The sequence below is a fragment of the Cervus canadensis genome, chromosome 33 (genome assembly GCF_019320065.1).
Source record: "Cervus canadensis isolate Bull #8, Minnesota chromosome 33, ASM1932006v1, whole genome shotgun sequence".
Lineage (NCBI taxonomy): Eukaryota > Metazoa > Chordata > Mammalia > Artiodactyla > Cervidae > Cervus > Cervus canadensis.
In genome coordinates, this window is record NC_057418.1 from 15,099,528 (window position 1) to 15,118,077 (window position 18,550).

Consider the following 18,550-nt stretch of genomic DNA (forward strand, 5'->3'; position numbering starts at 1 on the left):
TTTATTTTGATACCCACAGTATTTCATAAATCAAATATGCCACTGCCTCTCCTCTGAGGACTTCATAGTTATTTCAGGAACAATGCTACTGGGTTCACTTTGGCATCTTTTGCTTTCCCTTTTGACTGTGTATATGATTACAAGTGAACAGGAAATTATATTACTTCAAATTGTAGAACCAGAGTTTTGGTGGGGATTTTAGGATATATATCTCTGCTTCCTATAGAGATACTTTCTTTTTAAAGACAAGCCAGTTCAAGCAATATATAAACTTATTCAGTAACATGACAATTACTGAGTGAATTTCAATTATTTATTTTGTAACTTTTCAGTGCACAGAGTACTAGTAAATGCTTCATAGAGATAGAAAAGCATTTTATCACAATTCTGAAGAAATTGCAACATGTTCGTAACTAATAATACTCAGTAATTTAAAAGTTAATTGTTTAATCAGTTCAGTTCAGTTGCTCAGTCGTGTCAGACTCTTTGCAACCCCATTAACCGCAGAATGCCAGGCCTCCCTGTCCATCACCAACTTCCGGAGTTTACCCAAACTCATGTCCATCGAGTCGGTAATGCCATCCAACCATCTCATCTTCTGCCGTCCCCTTCTCCTCCTGCCCTCAATCTTTCCTAGCATCAGGGTCTTTTCAAATGAGTCAGCTCTTCGATCAGGTGGCCAAAGTATTGGAGTTTCAGCTTCAACGTCAGTCCTTCCAATGAACACCCAGGACTGATCTGCTTTAGGATGGACTGGTTGGATCTCCTTGCAGTCCAAGGGACTCCCCAGAGTCTTCTCCAACACCACAGTTCAAAAGCATCAATTCTTTGGCGCTCAGCCTTCTTTATAGTCCAGTTCTCACATCCATTCATGACTACTGGAAAAACCATAGCCTTGACTAGATGGACCTTTGTCGACAAAGTAATGTCTCTGCTTTTTAATATGCTTTCTAAGTTGGTCATGACTTTCCTTCCAAGGAGTAAGCGTCTTTTAATTTCATGGCTGCAATAACCATCTGCAGTGATTTTGGAGCCCCCAAAAATAAAGTCTGACACTGTTTCCACTGTTTCCCCATCTATTTGCCATGAAGTGATGGGACCAGATGCCATGATCTTAGTTTTCTGAATGTTGAGCTTTAAGCCAACTTTTTCACTCTCCTCTTTCACTTTCATCAAGAAGCTCTTTAGTTCCTCTTCACTTTCTGCCATAGGGTGGTGTCATCTGCATATCTGAGGTTATTGATATTTCTCCTGGCAATCTTGATTCCAGCTTGTGCTTCTTCCAGCCCAGCGTTTCTCATGATGTACTCTGCATATAAGTTGAATAAGCAGGGTGACAATATACAGCCTTGACGTACTCCTTTTCCTATTTGGAACCAGTCTGTTGTTCCATGTCCAGTTCTGACTGTTGCTTCCTGACCTGCATGTAGGTTTCTTAAGAAGCAGGTCAGGGGGTCTGGTATGCCCATCTCTTTCAGAGTTTTCCACAGTTTATTGATGATCCACACAGTCAAAGGCTTTGGCATAGTGAATAAAGCAGAAATAGATGTTTTTCTGGAACTCTCTTGCTTTTTCGATGATCCAGCTGATATTGACAATTTGATCTCTGGTTCCTCTGCCTTTTCTAAATCCAGCTTGAACATCTGGAAGTTCACAGTTCACGTATTGCTGAAGCCTGGCTTGGAGAATTTTGAGCATTACTTTACTAGCATGTTAGATGAGTGCAACTGTGCGGTAGTTTGAGCTTTCTTTGGCATTGCCTTTCTTTGGGATTGGAATGAAAACTGACCTTTTCTTGTGGCCACTGCTGAGTTATCCAAATTTGCTGGCATATTGAGTGCAGCACTTTCACAGCATCATCTTTCAAGATTTGAAATAGGTCAACTGAAATTCTATCACCTCCACTAGCTTTGTTCTTAGGGATGCTTTCCAAGGCCTGCTTGACTTCACATTCCAGGATGTCTGGCTCTAGGTGAGTGATCACACCATCATGGTTCTGGATCATGAAGATCTTTTTTGTACAGTTCTTCTGTGTATTCTTGCCACCTCTTCTTAATATCTTCTGCTTCTGTTAGGTCCCTACCATTTCTGTCCTTTATTGAGCCCTTCTTTGCCTGAAATATTCCCTTGGTATCTCTAATTTTCTTGAAGAGATCTCTAGTCTTTCCCATTCTATCATTTTCCCCTATTTCTTTACATTGATCGCTGAGGAAGCCTTTCTTATCTCTCCTTGCTATTCTTTGGAACTCTGCATTCAAATGGGTATATCTTTCCTTTTCTCCTTTGCTTTTTGCTTCTCTTTTTTTCCACAACTATTTGTAAGGCCTCCTCAGACACCATTTTGCTTTTTTGCATTTGTTTTTCTTGGGGATGGTCTTGATCTTGTCTTCTGTACAGTGTCATGACTTCCATCCATAGTTCATCAGGCACTCTGTCTATCAGATCTAGTCCCTTAAATCTGTTTCTCACTTCCACTGTGTAATCATAAGGGATTTGATTTAGGTCATACCTGTATGGTCTAGTGGTTTTCCCTACTTTCTTTAAGTCTGAATTTGGCAATAAGGAGTTCAAGGTCTGAGCCACAGTCAGTTCCTGGTCTTGTTTTTGCTGACTGTATAGAAATTCTCCATCTTTGGCTGCAAGGAATATAATCAATCTGATTTCGGTGTTGACCATCTGGTGATGTCCATGTGTAGAGTCTTCTCTTGTGTTGTTGGAAGAGGGTGTTTGCTATGACCAGTGTGTTCTCTTGGCAAAACTCTGTTAGCCTTTGACCTGCTTCGTTTTGTACTCCAAGGCCAAATTTGCCTGTTACTCCAGCTGTTTCTTGACTTCCTACTTTTGTATTCCAGTCCCCTATAATGAAAAGGACATCTTTTTTGGGTGTTAGTCCTAAAAGGTCTTGTAGGTCTTCATAGAACTGTTCAACTTCAGCTTCTTCAGCATTACTGGTCAGAGCATAGACTTGGATTACCATGATATTGATGGTTTGCCTTGGAAATGAACAGGGATCATTCTGTCGTTTCACACCTTGCATCCAAGTACTGCATTTCGGACTCTTTTGTTGACTGTGATGGCTACTTCATTTGTTCTAAGGGATTCCTGCCCACCGTAATAGATATAATGGTCATCTGAGTTAAATTCACCCATTCCAGTCCATCTTAGTTCGCTGATTCTAGAATGTCGAGGTTCACTCTTGCCATCTCTTGTTTGACCACTTCCAATTTGCCTTGATTCATGGACCTAACATTCCAGGTTCCTATGCAATATTGCTCTTTACAGCATCAGACCTTGCTTCTATCACCAGTCACATCCACAACTGGGTGTTATTTTTGCTTTGGCTCCATCCCTTCATTCTTTCTGGAGTTATTTCTCCACTCTTCTCCAGTAGCATATTGGGCACCTACCGACCTGGGGAGTTCATCTTTCAGTGTCCTATCTTTTTGCCTTTTCCTACTGTTCATGGGGTTCTCAAGGCAAGAATACTGAAGTGGTTTGCCATTCCCTTCTCCAGTGGACCACATTTTGTCAGATCTCTCCACCATGACCCATCTGTCTTGGGTGGCCCCACATGGCATGGCTTAGTTTCATTGAGTTAGACAAGGCTGTGGTCCATGTGATCAGATTGGCTAGTTTTCTGTGATTGTGGTTTCAGTCTGTCTGCCCTCTGATGCCCTCTCTTAGCGCCTTCTGTCTCTCTTGCGTTTAATCAGATTAATCTGATTGTTTAATCAGATTAGTTGAAATTCTAATTTTTCTTAAAAAACTTTATTTTTGACTTTAAAGAAACAGTATAGCATTAACCACAAATATGACTTTCTTGCATGTGTGCTATAAAATATTAAAGTATTTCTTAAAAGAAATGGGGTAATATGATAGATAATACATGCAGCATTCTATAAAATGTTCATATTGAGATTTTTTAAGGTTATAATTTTTTAACATCTTTTTAGCATTATAATTTGTGCAGGGACAGAAGTCCTTGAATACTTTGATGTATTTCTTTAGTCTCAACACTTTACGGTTACTCTCTTACTACCATATGCAATTGTTCTATTTTTCCACCAAAAAATGATCTGACTGGTCAGCAACTCGGTCTGAATTGTTTTCCTAGGTTGGTGATTTGGGCCCTTTTGGTTTATAATGCTACCAACAATCCCAGTTTAGAAGGAAGAACCATTCAGCAGAAGCTCTTAGGAAATAATGAGTCCCTGGATGAGGGCTTGAGGCTACATACAGTGAATGTGAGACAACTGGGTAAGTGTTTTTAACTGTTTTATTATATGTATTTATGTGACTATATAACAGGTTAAGTTGAAACAAAATCAACAAAAATATTCTTCCTTTGTGTGTTTGCTTATTTAAAGCTATTTTTTCTGATGATAAAGTTCATCTTGTTGGTGACATTATTAAAAATGGGTGACAAGGTTAGCATAAAAGATAGCACCTTGATACCTATGAATCCAAGGGAATGAAAGAGGCAGATGGAAGTTGATACCCTATTTTAGGAACCTGTTGTGAAAATACTAAGAATATGAGCAAAATGCCAAGATAACCTTGACCAGAGCTGGCGTCAACTTTAGGAATAAAGAGATTGTGAGTGTGTGCATATGGGATATCCAAAGAAGTAAATCTTATAAAAGACAGTTTCTTGTTATAAAATATCCTCTTATGTTCTCTGTCTCTGTTACCATCTATGCAGGAATAGATAGGCCAGAAATCTGGGAGTCATCCCAAACCTAGATTGGTTTCTCACCTGGACGCCGTTCACATCCTGAGCTCCAGCCATAGGTGTGGCGTAGCCAGCACTTCCCCAGACGTGCTGTGCTCTTTCCTTCTTTGCCCACATTTCTTCCCTCCCCTTTCACTGCCCTCCTGATGGTCACCTACCTGGAATGAAGGACAGCCCAAAGTTGCCGCTTCTGTGAAGCCTTCTCTGACATCATCATGTACAGATAGCTGTCACCGCCTGGGAGCCTCCACCTCATGCTGTCCGCAGACCTCGAGTACCGTCCATATAGAAGACTCTTGAATTTGCCTGGACTTGTTTGTGTTCTTACACATATTTTCTTTAACCAGAAATTTCCTCTGGCTTGAGAACACATCTTATTTTTCTCTTAACACTCACTTGCCACCTCCTCCCCAGCAACCAGCCCATTCTTGAGCGTTTAAATGCATGAATAAATAGATGAATGCGCCTTGATGGGCATCTTTGAGAAACGTAAATGATCAAAAACATGGATAACAAAAAGTAAAGTAATCGTTTTAATGTTATGGTGACAGCTGATTAGGTGAATTAGTAGAGCTCAAAAGAAAGGGAAACTTTGGCACATCTCCTTAGACACACACACAGGAAATAGAAGTGAGGGAAGCAGATATTTCTCAGCCTCTAAAAGCATGATTATGACTACAGCCAGAATCACAGTGCAACAAGGAAGCAGGCTTCTTTGCTTCTCTGAGGAAACCCTCATCTCTAAGGTGTCAACATACATAGTCTCCATGGGGTCTGCATCTGTAGTTCAACCAACGTTGGATTTAAAATATTTGGAGGGAAAAATTCAGAAAGTTTCAGAAAGCAAAACTTGAATTTGCCATGCCTGGCCAACTGTTTATCTAGCATATACATTGTATTTAAAACTATGTACATAGCATTTAAATTGTATTTATTATTGTAAGTAATCTAGTGATGATATAAAGTATACAGGAGGATGTACATAGGTTGTTGCGAATGTTACTACATTTTACACAAGGGAAATGAGCTTTCTCAGATTTCAGTATACTGGCAGGGGGAGGAATGTGTTTTCTGGAACCAGTGCCTTGAGGATACAGGGGGATGAGCAGAATACAAAGGCTCCTCTTTCACACATGGGGTCTCCACAATGAAGGAGCTTGATGAATGTGGTTTGTACGTGACAATGGAGCCCATGAGGACCAGCCTTATCTCTGTTCCTCAGAGGTTGAGGAATCCCTGAACAGCTCTCTCTGCACACTTGGACATGTAATTTATACCACTTAGAGCTTCCCAGGTGGTGCTAGTGGTGAAGAATATGCCTGCCAATGCAGGAGGCACAAATTCGATCCCTGGGTCAGGAAGATCCCCTGGAGGAGGAAATGACCACCCACTCCAGTATTCTCACTTGGAAAATTCCATGGACAGAGGAACCTGGCAGGCTATAGTCCGTGGGTCCACAAAGAGTCAGGACTGAGCACAATGCTACTTATTCCACTTAAATTCCATGTTGTATTGTTCTGCAGAAAGTGAAGTGAAGTCGCTCAGTCGTGTTCGACTCTTTGCGATCCCATGGACTGTAGCCTACCACGCTCCTATGTCCATGGGATTCTCCAGGCAAGAATACTGGAGTGGGTTGCCATTTCCTTCTCCAGAGGATCTCCCTGACCCAAGGATCGAACCCGGGTCTCTTGCATTACAGGCAGACACTTGACTGTCTGAACCACCGGGGAAGTCCTTAGGGCTTCCGTGATAGCTCGGTTGGTAGACAATCTGCCTGCGATGCAGGAGACCCTAATTCTATTCATGGGTCAGGAAGATCTGCCAGAGTAGGGATAGGTTACCCACTTCAGTATTGTTGGGCTTCCCTTGTGGCTCAGCTGGTAAAGAATCCACCTGCAATGCAGGAGACCTTGCTTCTGTAGAAAAATTTCTACCAACTGGGAGAAGAAAAGCTCAAAATATAGATAGGAAAGTTATTTAAATGTTCAACTGGTACCTACGCTACTGGTTTCCGGTAGTGTTCATGTAACTTGCTATTTTTCAGTACTGAAATATGAGATTTTGTTGTTACCGATACAGTGATTTTATTTCTATATTTTTAGAGTGTAAACTCTGAGTTATTTATGTCCTAGCTCTCACCCAGACAGTTTTTAGACGATAAGTGGGATGATTTGAGGTGAAGGTGTGTGTGCAAGATGTGTGGCCTACAGCTGCCTTCTTGCCATTCCTCCAGCAAATTGCCAGGTGAAACATGCTTGCAGAGCAACCAGAAATTGTTTCTATAAAATGTGCTGGCAACTCACCAAGAACACTGTTGAGGCACTATTTTATAGGCTTTTTATTTGAAAAATATTAAATTACATTTTGAATTTTTCAGGACAGTTTTCATTTTATGTAGTTTTTTTTTCCCCCAATAAATCTGTTTTACTAGGGGCTTCCCTGGTGGCTCGGTGGTAAAGAGTCCGCCAGCCGTTGCAGGAGATACGGATTCAGTCTCTGGGTTGGAAGATCCCCTGAAGGAGGAAATGGCAACCCACTCAAGTATTCTTGCCTGGAGAATTCCATAGTTAAGAGGAGCCTGGCAGGCTCCATGGGGTCGCGAAAGAGTTGGACATGACTTAGCAACTAAACAACAACTATTTAATAATTTTATCTACAAATGACTTATGTTAGAATAATATTGTCTGATTCATTTTTATACTTGCATAAGTATGTGCTTTTATTTAATGATTTTTTAAGATACAATCTTGAATATGAAATGTAGCTAATGTTTATTTTTCATAGCTTCTGAACTTTTACAAATTCTGGACACAAAAACCTGTTATTTTAGTATTGCATGGAATAAATACCTAATTACCAACATTGTTGTTTTGCTCTCATCTTGCATCTCTAATTTCAAGAAATAGATTGATATTTCTCATGTTGGGTCTTGTTTTCACATAGGTATATGTCTGGCTGAGGAGGTGCCCAATGGATATAAATGGCCAAGCATCCGACCTTCTGAATACAGAATTCCCTGTCCAGGGAAACAGGGCCTCTTTGCTTCACGAACATGGTAATACTTTCTTAACTCTTGCCAGCAAACTCCAGGTATCTACTTTCCAGAGTTACAGGCGCTGTACCATAGTTCCCATGCAATGTATATTAATAGGAAAGAAGGACAGGAAGCTCTTTGTACGTCAAATCCATGTGAGGTAAAGATGAGGAAGGTAGGTTACCAAAGAAAGCATTTTTTTCACTTCAAGCAACATGCTAATTTAGCCTTCTTCAAAGAAAGATGGAGCAATTTGAAAACCAAAGGGAAGTTCTAGAGCAAAGTTGGTGAACAGAGCCAGCATATACGTGACATGACATGTATATACATGACATGGCATGACATGACTTGCATATATGTGACATGGCATGCCAAGTCTTTTTAAATCTTTGGAGTGGTCATCACTGGAGGGGAAAAGAGACATCAGAAAGAAGAAAGACAAGATCCAGGTTAGAGCAGTCTGCTAGTGGAGACTGTTAGGGTGTGGGTTTTTCTCTATAATCGTTGAATGGAAACCTCAGACAGGTTAACAGAGGATTCACTGATTAAGTCAAATCCAGTTCCTCACCCTCCACCCCGTTCAGTGAGAATTTTCTTGCAGGGAAATTCAGACTCTGAAACTGCCCGTGTAGAAATACTTTGCCCCCACAGCTGGGTTTGACAAGTGGTGGAGAGGAAAGAAAGGGACTTGGCTTTGAATTGTGGTTCTGCCTCTTCCTGTCTGTGACTCCTTGGAAAATTCCTTGATTTATCTAAGTCTGTTTCCTCATCTATAAAACATGGATTATAATCTGCTTTACAGAGTTATGTGAAATCAAAATGAGATTTTATCTAGGAAGTTCTTAAAGTGGTGCTTGATCCATGTTAACAACTATATTTTAACTTTAGTAACCTGATGGAGCCTACGCTAGGATATAGGCTATTGCTAGTATTTTTTTTTTCCCCCTGATGCATGTGCCTGATTTTTTTTTCCCAGGAAGAACTTTTAATATGAATTTTATGTCCATTGTTATAGTCTTCAAATGAAACTTACCTAGATACCAAGGGAAATTCTAAAGCTTATTATTAACTACTTTTGTCAGCTATAATGTCGTGTCTGCCAAATGTTTAAAATACATTTTTTGTTCTACAGTTATCCTGACCCTGTCAACAATTCTGTAGCCCACTGGGGGACTCCCGATACCTCCAATTGCTCAAGTAAGTGAGAGATGTCTTCAGTCCTCCAAGGCAAAATAAGATGACCTCAAGTTTCGTGGTTCTCATCTTCTTTGGACATGTTCTGTTCTGTTCCTGATACCACTGTGACATTAAAAGCTAAGCAAAAGATTGTTTGACTCACTTAAAGTAAAAAATACTGTTTTTGCTCATTCTGACTTTCTGTTATACTTATTCTGTAGTAGATTAACAGTAGTAAGAAAATTTTGGAGAAGAGACTATGTAAATTAAGATTGTATGTGTATGTTTTCAAGTAGCAAATACATACTTATTTAGTGATTCTGTGGGCATCTCACTTAGAACTATGTGTGAATATTGGTCCCTCCAAGTTATTTACCTAAGCTGCTTATAAGCACAATTTGTGTCTCACTAAAGAGAGAAGTTAGTTTGTGTCTGTAAAGAAATACTGTTGTCCTGTGAAAATCAGGCTAAGGGGTACATATAGGAAATCTGATTTGCTGCTTTACTGGAAGTGAAATGTTATACTATGTTTTGGATTCCTAGAACTGCTCAGGATACACACATAAAACTGTATGTTGTTCTTCTGTCATATTTTTAGGGGAAGCAAATGAAGTTGCCAATGAGATTTTAAATTTAACTAGTGACGGGCAGCCATTAAGCTCAGCCAATATCACCAGCATCGTAGAACAGGTCAAAAGGATTGTAAATAAAGAAGAAAACATTGATATAACGCTTGGCTCAACCTTAATGAATATATTTTCTAATATTTTAACCAGCCCAGACAGTGATTTGCTTGAGTCGTCTTCTGAGTAAGTTTGTTTGTATTTCTTCCAGAGAGTGATATGTGGTATTATGTAGTTTCTCACAGATCTGAATGCTCAGTGCCCAGCTTTCAAACTTCAAATCTCTAGAAGATCCATTGATAATTCCCAAGATCATTCACAAAATGTACTTCAAAATTCTGTGGGTTTTGTTTTTTTTTTTTTGAGAAAATAATTTACAAATTGATTAGGGTTGCCCTCCTGGCTAGGTAATGTAAATAGTCCCAGAAAGACATTATTGGTATTTCCTTTTTTCATGTGAAAAATGTTAACTGGTGTAAATTCAAAAGATAAATTGTGTATATTTATATATTTAGCATAAATATGTATTTTTATATTTAGAATATATTATATATATATAAATTTATGACACTACTTTTTGCTTGCAGAGGAGATACTTAGCAAACACTCAGCTGACATCTTTTAGGTATGATGTGGTCATTGTTGGCTACTGTTCTATGGACTGAGACACAAAACAGCCGCTACTGTGTGACTGTTACACTTCTGAAATGAAAATGCCTAGGGAAGGGTGAAATACACCTATTTTTACATAATTCAATTTATATCCAATTATTTCATTTAATATGTTAATAGTAAGATATTTGGGCTTCGCAGATGGCTCAGGGGTAAAGAATCTGCCTGCCAGTGAAAGAGATGTGGGGGACACAGGTTCAATCCCTGGGTCGGGAAGATTCCGTGAAGGAGGGCATGGCAACCCACTTCAGTATTCTTGCCTGGAAAATTGCATGGACAGAGGAGCCTGGTCGGCTGCAGTATGTGGGGTCACAGAGAGCAGGACATGACTGAGTAGCTGAGCATGCATGCATACTAAGATATTTTTTCTATTTTCTTTCAACCAGATTTCTTTGATGAAAATTTTATCTTTGTTTGAATGTATTCTCTAACTTACCTTATGCAAATAATAATTACAAACTTTTTTTACAGGGTCTTGCAATTCAAAAAATACTTTTATTATATTACTTCCTTTGATTCTCATTCAGTATAAAGTAGGAAGAGAATTTTTCGTATGAGGAAAGAAAGGCTAAAATAGATGAAAAACGGAGTATTTGTTTAGGATAGCTTTATTGTTGCTTTTCCGTAAAGCATATATTTCTCTTCAAGTTTATCTCTAGAATTCAGTGTTTTAACTGATATTATTGTGGCATGAAGTAATTAACTTAATGCGTATTCATATTAAGGTCAAAAAAAATTTTTTTTGAGATCAAAAGATTTAAGGATGATTTTATTTGGTTGGTATTTTGTCCTGCAGGAAATCACATGTGTGCAGGTATCTAAAATGTGTTCCTTAACAGTGCTATTGTTATTTCTTTAGAGCTTTAAAAACAATCGATGAATTGGCCTTCAAGATAGACCTACAGAGCACAACACATGTGAATATCACAACTCGGAATCTGGCTCTTGGAGTATCATCTGTGTCCCCAGAGACCAATGAAATTTCAAATTTTAGCATTGGACTTCCAAGCAATAATGAATCATACTTCCAGGTAATAAGTTAGTGGTTTCTGTAATCAATTAGACAAAAATCTCTGATCTTCTGCTAGTTGCTACGGCAAGGAGATCTTGGTTCTAGGGATGGAAGGTAAGTCTGAAGGCTGACTAAGATTAATAACAGCAGTAGCCATAAGGCATGTGGACTCAGGGAGGAGGTATACTTTCAGCTTACCTTCTCCAGGAGGTGATAGTGGAATTAAATGTTAAACTATGAGTGAGTACCACCCTACTGGAAGTGGGATATGGGATTAGTTTAGTCAGAAGAAAGGGCTTCCCTGATAGCTCAGTTGGTAAAGAATTCACCTGCAATGCAGGAGACCTCGATTTGATTCCTGGATTGGGAAGATCCCCTGGAGAAGGGATAGGCTACCCATTCCAATATTCTCGGGCTTCCCTTGTGGCTTAGCTGGTAAAGAATCCGCCTGTTATGCGGGAGGCCTGGGTTTGATCCCTGGGTTGGGAAGATCCCCTGGAGAAGGGAAAGTCTACCCACTCCAGTATTCTGGCCTGGAGAATTCCATGGACTGTATAGTTCATGGGTTTGGAAAGAGTCAGACACGACTGAGTGATTTTCACTTTCCTTTAGTCAGAAGAAAGACCTTTTTAAAGACCCAATGATGGGAAGATGCATGGTGTGTTCTCTTTGCCAGTATTTCTCAAACTATTACCTTATAACCACCTAGAGAACTTACCAAAACAGATTGCTGGGGCTTCCCTGGTGGCTCAGTGATAAAGAATATAGGAGACACAAGTTTGATCCCTGGTTTGAGAAAGTCCCACATGAAGCAGAGCAGCTAAGTCTGTGTGCCACAACTATTGAGTCTGTCCTCTAGAACCTGGGAGCCACGACTACTGAGCCCATGTGCTGCAACTACTGAAACCTGCAATAAGAGAAAGTGAAAAGTGAAAGTTGCTTAGTCGTGTCTGACTCTTTGCCCCGCCAGGCTCCTCTGTCCATGGAATTCTCCAGACAAGAATACTGGAGTGGGTTGCCTTTCCCTTCTCCAGGGGATCTTCCCGACCCACAGATCAAACCTGCATCTCCTGCATGCGGGCAGATTCTTTACTGTCTGAGCTACCAAAGAACCCAAGAGAAGCCACCGCAAAAAGCCCACACACCACCACTAGAGAGTGGCCGCCGCTTGCCCCAGCTAGAGGAAAGTCTGTGCAGCAATGAAGACCCAGCAGAACCAAAAATAAATAAATAAAAAAAATTTCTGGGTCCCATCTCCGGAGATTCTAATTTAGGGCCCTGAGTGGATCTCCCAAGTTTGCACTTTTAACAAGTTCCTGGGTATTTGCTAGTACTGCTGGTGTGAGGATTGTATTTTGAGAAACAGTGATATAGAAGGCTAAGAATGGCAGATGAAAATGAGGCTGAACAAGAAATTCAGGGCCAGATTGATGGAGATCCTCTCTGACCTGTTCAAGTGACACTTTAGCAAATAATTGTTAGGTTCCTCCTATGTACTAGACAGTGTTAGCCACATGGGCAAATGAAATGATTGAAACATCACGCTTGACATCTAAACGGCTGGCCTGTCATGCTTCTTAACTGTGGAGATAATTCAAGATAGAATATTTAAAAATCTGTATATAAGGAAGAACTTTCTGCTTTGGACCAGCGGCTCTTTTGGAGTAATTCTGTTTCACATTTTAAGAGTTAAAAAGCAGTCAGCGTCATTCTCATTTCAGGTCCATTTGCAGGAAAACACTCTTTTGCGTAATCTGTTGGTTCAGGAAAAATGGTACCCAAGAACGCTCATAAAACTTCAGCTGCTTCCTCAGTGAAAAGATACTCATTCTTAGCCATAAAACAAATGAGCTCCAGCCTTTTTTTTTTTTTCTGGTAGTTATTTTTTCACAGTGTGTTTTGAGAAAAACACAAAATCTTTTAAGTACAAATCTAATCTTTATATTTGAAAATGTCAACTGATTTGTAGATTTCTCGGTTTGAGGTAAACTCAGTACATTTCTTGTTTTGCCACATTTGTAAAACTCAAATAAGATCCAGGCCTTAAGGGACTTGTACGGAGGGCAGAGACTGTGGTCGAGGTAAAGAGGAGACCAGGCTGAGTTTTGATGACGGCAGTTACTGTCCTAGGGAGTAAAGTTATCATTGCAATTTAAATATAATTACTCAACTGGTGTCTGTGTGTGTGACAGATGGATTTTAAGACTGGACAAGTGGATCCATTAGCTTCTGTCATTTTGCCTCCGAACTTACTTGAGAACCTAAGTGAAGAAGATTCTGTATTAGTTAAAAGAGCACAATTTACTTTCTTCAATAAAACTGGACTTTTCCAGGTAAGTGTTCATTAACTTACTATTTTTCAATCAGAAATAGTTTCCTTGCTTAAAACGAAAGATAAAAGTTCAGGTTTCTTGAAAATATGTCAAGAGGTATAGAAAAATTAATCTACTATATTTTAAAAAGTTATTTAACATAACTTTAAATACTTTATTTCTGATAATCATATGCTTATTAATAAGATGTGTTCATTGAAGTTTTTTTAATAAATCAGATTAAGACTTGCGTGATGCAATTAGAAATGGAATTTGTGGAGCAGTTATTATTTCTTATTTCTTTTGTTAAGTATTTTATGCTCTCCAGCAATTTAGATCTTCAGAGTTAAAGAAATTGTGTGCCAAAGGAAAGGTTTTTTTCTTGAATCAGCGGGAAGCACTGTTTACATAATGAGCAGCATTCTTGGCTTTAATCAGTTTTCCCATTAGTATTTCAAATGGCCTTTGGCCTTCCCACATCCCCCGAGTAGTGTGGCATTGTGCTGATCACATATTGTCGTTTTTATTGGCATCCTTTCCAAATACTAGAAAGTCCCCTGCCAGCAAACACTGATGACCTCTGGTTGCCTTTGAAAGTACAGCTCATTTTGAGCAGTTTCACTGAGCCCTGTCAGTAAAAGTTTTATCTGTTAAATTGAGGATACCTGTGTCTATCAAACAGTGTGACCTATCTGCAAGTTTGAAAGGCAGTAGAGGTGTTTTTCACTGCGTCACGTTGAGAACAATGGCAAAGGAGGCTACGGGGAAGTAAAAGGAGGAACATGGAACTGTTTATAGTCATTAACTCAAAACGCTTTAAAATGTTATCAGCAAATGCTTTAAGAACAAGCTATGTACAATTTTGGAGTAAATTAAGAATGTAATTACATGCAATTGCTCTGAAGGATTTAATAGCTACAAACACTTAAAAATGCATTTGTTAAAGTTACTGGAGACGTGTAACAATGGCACCTTTTAAAATAATAGGAGAGGACTTCCCTGGTAGTTCAGTGGTTAAGATGCCACGCTTCCAATGCAGGGAGCCTGGGTTCAATCCCTGATCAGGGAAGTAAGATCCCACATACTTCCAAGTGTACCTGCCAAGCCCCAGCAAATAATAATAATACAAACAAATGCAGTAGGTTTTGGATGATGTGAATAGTGGGAGAAGAGGTCACTGAGAGGAGAGGGGGGCACAGGAGGAAGTCCTAGTGTTATAAGATCAGTCACTGTTTCATTTTGAGTCTCTTTCTTCTTCTCACGTGATCACTTCCTTCTCCTTTGGCATCTCCCAGTCCTCGACATTGTTAGGAAACATATGTTTGGTTTTTAAAGTAAGTTTATAGAAGCCTGAAAAACATGGAAGGTTCTAATGCTACTCCCCTCACAAAGGGAACAGAGTAAGAGTATTTTTTTATTAATTAATTTTGATTGCAGTATAGTTGCTTTACAATGTTGTATTAACCTCTGAAAAGTGAAAGTGTTAGTCACTCAGTCTTGTCTGACTCTTTGTGACCCACGGACTGTAGCCCTGCCAGGCTCTTGTGTCCATGGAATTCTCCAGGCAGAATTACTGGAGTGGGTTGCCATGCCCTTCTCAAGGGGATCTTCCCAATCCAGGGATTGAACCCAGCTCTGCTGGGTACCGTCTGAGCCATCAGGGAAGCCTGGGGCCATGTTAGCCTCTCTGTGTGTTAGTTGCTGAGTCTTGTCCAGGTCTTTGTGACCCCATGGACTGTAGCTCACCAGGCTCCTTTCTGTACCTGGAATTCCCCAGGCAAGAATACTGGAGTGAGTAGCCATTCCCTTCTCCAAGGGATCTTCCCCACCCAGAGACTGAACCCAGGTCTCCTGCATTGCAGGCAGATTCTTTACTATCTGAGCCACCAGGGAAGTCTTACTGCTCAGCAAAATGAATCAGCTATATATGTATGCATATCCCCTCTCTTTTGGATTTCGCTCTCATTTAAGGCAGGACAGGGTATTAAGTCGAGTTCTCTGAGTTTTACGGTACGTTTCCATCAGCCGTCTAGTTTATACATAGTATCAATAGTGTATATGTGTCAGTCTCTTCAATTTCTCCCACCCCTCCTTTTTACCGGAAAGGCTGCGTATCTCCAAACCATAGCCCCCTTTATTGAAAGAGAGCACACAAACCTAACCAAAAGCTATATTCTGGGTGCTGAGAACTAGGTAGCATTGAAGGAATCCTGTAGTTATTCCAAAAGAGCTGATTTACAAGCTGTAATAGAGAAATTGAGGAGGTTCAACAAGAAATACAGAGGAAAAGAGAAAGTGATGATAATCTATTGTTCCCAGGCATTTTGCAGCACAGATTCATTAATTTGATTTCCTGGCAACCTTAACTTTGAAGTGGTAGCTACAGAAGTGGTAGCCACCAGCTGTACATTCGGAGATGGTAGAAGTTCCGGTGGAGTTTTAATCCAGTAGAATTACATTTAGGTTTACATTAGTAAACACTCAGCTTTCCCTGGTTGGCTGAGCTGGTAAAGAATCTGCCTGCAGTGCGGGCCACCTGGGTTCTATCCCTGGATTGGGAAGATCCCCTGGAGAAGGGAAAGGCTACCCACTCCAGTATTCTGGCCTGGAGTATTCCATGGATTCTGTAGCCCATAGGGTCACAAAGAGTCAAACATGACTGAGCGACCTTCACTTCACTTCACTTTAGTAAACACTCGGGCACCCCTAGAAGCTCAGACAGTAAAGAATCTGCCTGCAGTACAGGAGACCCGGGTTCCATCCCTGGGTGGAGAAAATCCCCTGGAGAAGGGAATGGCAACCCACTCTAGTATTCTTGCCTGGGGAATTCCGTGGACAGAGGAATTTGGTGGGCTACAGTCCACGGGATCGCAAAGAGTCAGACACGACTGAGCGACTTTCGCTTCACTCACTTCACTTCTAGTAAACACTCAAGACTGTTGTCACGAACCTGAAAGATGAATTGATTTTTATTTTTCACACCGTATTTCCTTGTTATTTCTTTAGAGGAAAACAGCTTCATCTATTTTTTATGGTAGGGAAATGATCTAACTGTCTCGCAACTTTTTATGAGTGTATATTATTTGTGAGTTTGCATTGTTTCAGATGTTAACTGGCTGACATCAGTCACAGCAATCAAGAATGAAGTTTTATGAACATTATCTTGCAGCATTGGCTCTCAGATTCCTTCAATGTATTTATTATAATAAGGGAAATAGCAGAGCTCTTTCAGGAAAGCTAGCAGTTTGATCTTATAAACAGGATGTTCTATAACTGAAGATCTTAAGTGTAAGAAGTGCTGACAGATTGCTTACTTTGGAACACCAAAATAAAATAAAAGGGTGTACTTCTGACTAATACACAGTTTTTTTTTTTTTCTTTAAAAGGATGTAGGAACCAAGAAAAGCACCTTAGTGAGCTATGTGATGGCGTGCAGTGTTGGAAACATTACTATCCAGGATCTGAAGGATCCTGTTCAGATAAGGATCAAACACACAAGAACTCAGGTAAAGAAAAGCTGCAGACAGCCATGGGGCAGAGGCTGACTGTTTCGTAGAACTCTGAGGCATCTTTTAAAACATGGTTAGAAGTAACTTGTACATTGTAGGTTTCCACAATGGGGAAACCAGCTAGTCCGGTAGTCCTATAATGTCACAGCAGATGATGGCAGTAGGATGAGGGAGGGAAATTTAGTCTTTTCTAGGATTCAGTCATCTGCAGAGGAGTGAGAGTGAAGGAAAGAACCACTCCTTTTAAGAAACGACATATGATTTGATGCTTTCAAACTGTGGTGTTGGAGAAGACTCTTTAAGAGTCCCTTGGACAGCAAGGAGATCAAACCAGTCAATCCTAAAGGAAATCACTGAAAGAATATTCATTGAAAGGAATATTCATTGAAAGGACTGATGCTGAAGCTGAAGCTCCAATACTTTGGCCACCTGATGCGGAGAGCCAACTCCTTGGAAAAGATCCTCATGCTGGGAAAGATTGAGGGCAGAAGGGGGCGACAGAGATTGAGATGGTTGAATGGCATCATCGACTCAACGGCCCTGAGTTTGAGCAAGCTCCAGGAGTTGGTGATGGACAGGGAGGCCTGGCCTGCTGCGGTCCACGGGTTCGCAAAGAGTCAGACACAACTGAGCCACGGAACAACAACAACAAATAATTATTGAATTGGCCATAAAGTTCATTTGTATTTTTGTGCATCTTACAAAAAAACCTGAACAAACTTTTTGGCCAGCCCAGTACTTCAGCTAAATTAGATCTAGACACAGTGCACAACTGTGTCATTCAAGGTTTTTGTTGTCTTTTTAAAGTCAAGTGAAAGTTAAAGTCGCTTAGTTGTATCCGACTCTTTGCGAGTATAGCCTACCAGGCTCCTTTGTCCATAGAATTCTCCAGGCAAGAATACTGGAGTGCTTATCCCTTCTCCAGGGGATGGATCTTCCTGACCCAGGAATCGAACCAGGGTCTCCTGCATTGCAGGCGGATTCTTTACAGCTGAGCTATCAGGGAAGCCCTTTTAAAGTCAAAGATGACTGAAGCTGGGAAAGCAGAAGGGAAATGGGAGAAACAGGAGAGAGTTGGCTTATTTTTTTTGAGAGGTTAGTGCTTGTCTAAAACCTTGGCACATGTTGCTTTTTTTTTTTCCTGCTTCATCTGTTTATTTGATAAAATTATGTGGGGGTTCTTATTGTCCTCAGTGGCCTAACCACAGTGTTCCCCTGTTTTATAGAGGCTCCCAGTCACGGTTTGACTATTAGGCAGGCAGGAAGGCAGGCGGGAAGTGACCTGGCTGATAAGGAGTAAGGCTTGGAATTGAAGTCTACTAAGAATTCGCCTTGCTTTGTCACGGAACCCTCTGAGACTTCCCTGTTCTACCCTTTGGCCTCCTTTGTTTCAGCTCCTTCATCCATAAAGAATTTTTTTTATCGTGGTAGAATGTGTTGTTGTTCCATAAGCTCAGTCGTGTCCTACTCTTCACAACCC

At 40.3% G+C, this 18,550-nt stretch overlaps 1 protein-coding gene across 9 annotated transcripts in view; it reads left to right on the plus strand.

Annotated features, from left to right (window-relative positions):
- Nucleotides 1–18,550, plus strand: part of ADGRG6 (adhesion G protein-coupled receptor G6) — a 153,919-nt gene that overhangs the window by 97,397 nt on the left and 37,972 nt on the right. For all 9 annotated transcript variants that reach the window (XM_043457459.1, XM_043457466.1, XM_043457460.1 and 6 more), the window contains 7 exons: nt 4,115–4,257; nt 7,676–7,787; nt 8,899–8,963; nt 9,541–9,751; nt 11,097–11,268; nt 13,442–13,582; nt 16,948–17,067. In XM_043457459.1, coding sequence (XP_043313394.1) covers nt 4,115–4,257; nt 7,676–7,787; nt 8,899–8,963; nt 9,541–9,751; nt 11,097–11,268; nt 13,442–13,582; nt 16,948–17,067 — 964 coding nt within the window. The remainder of the gene's footprint in view (nt 1–4,114; nt 4,258–7,675; nt 7,788–8,898; nt 8,964–9,540; nt 9,752–11,096; nt 11,269–13,441; nt 13,583–16,947; nt 17,068–18,550) is intronic.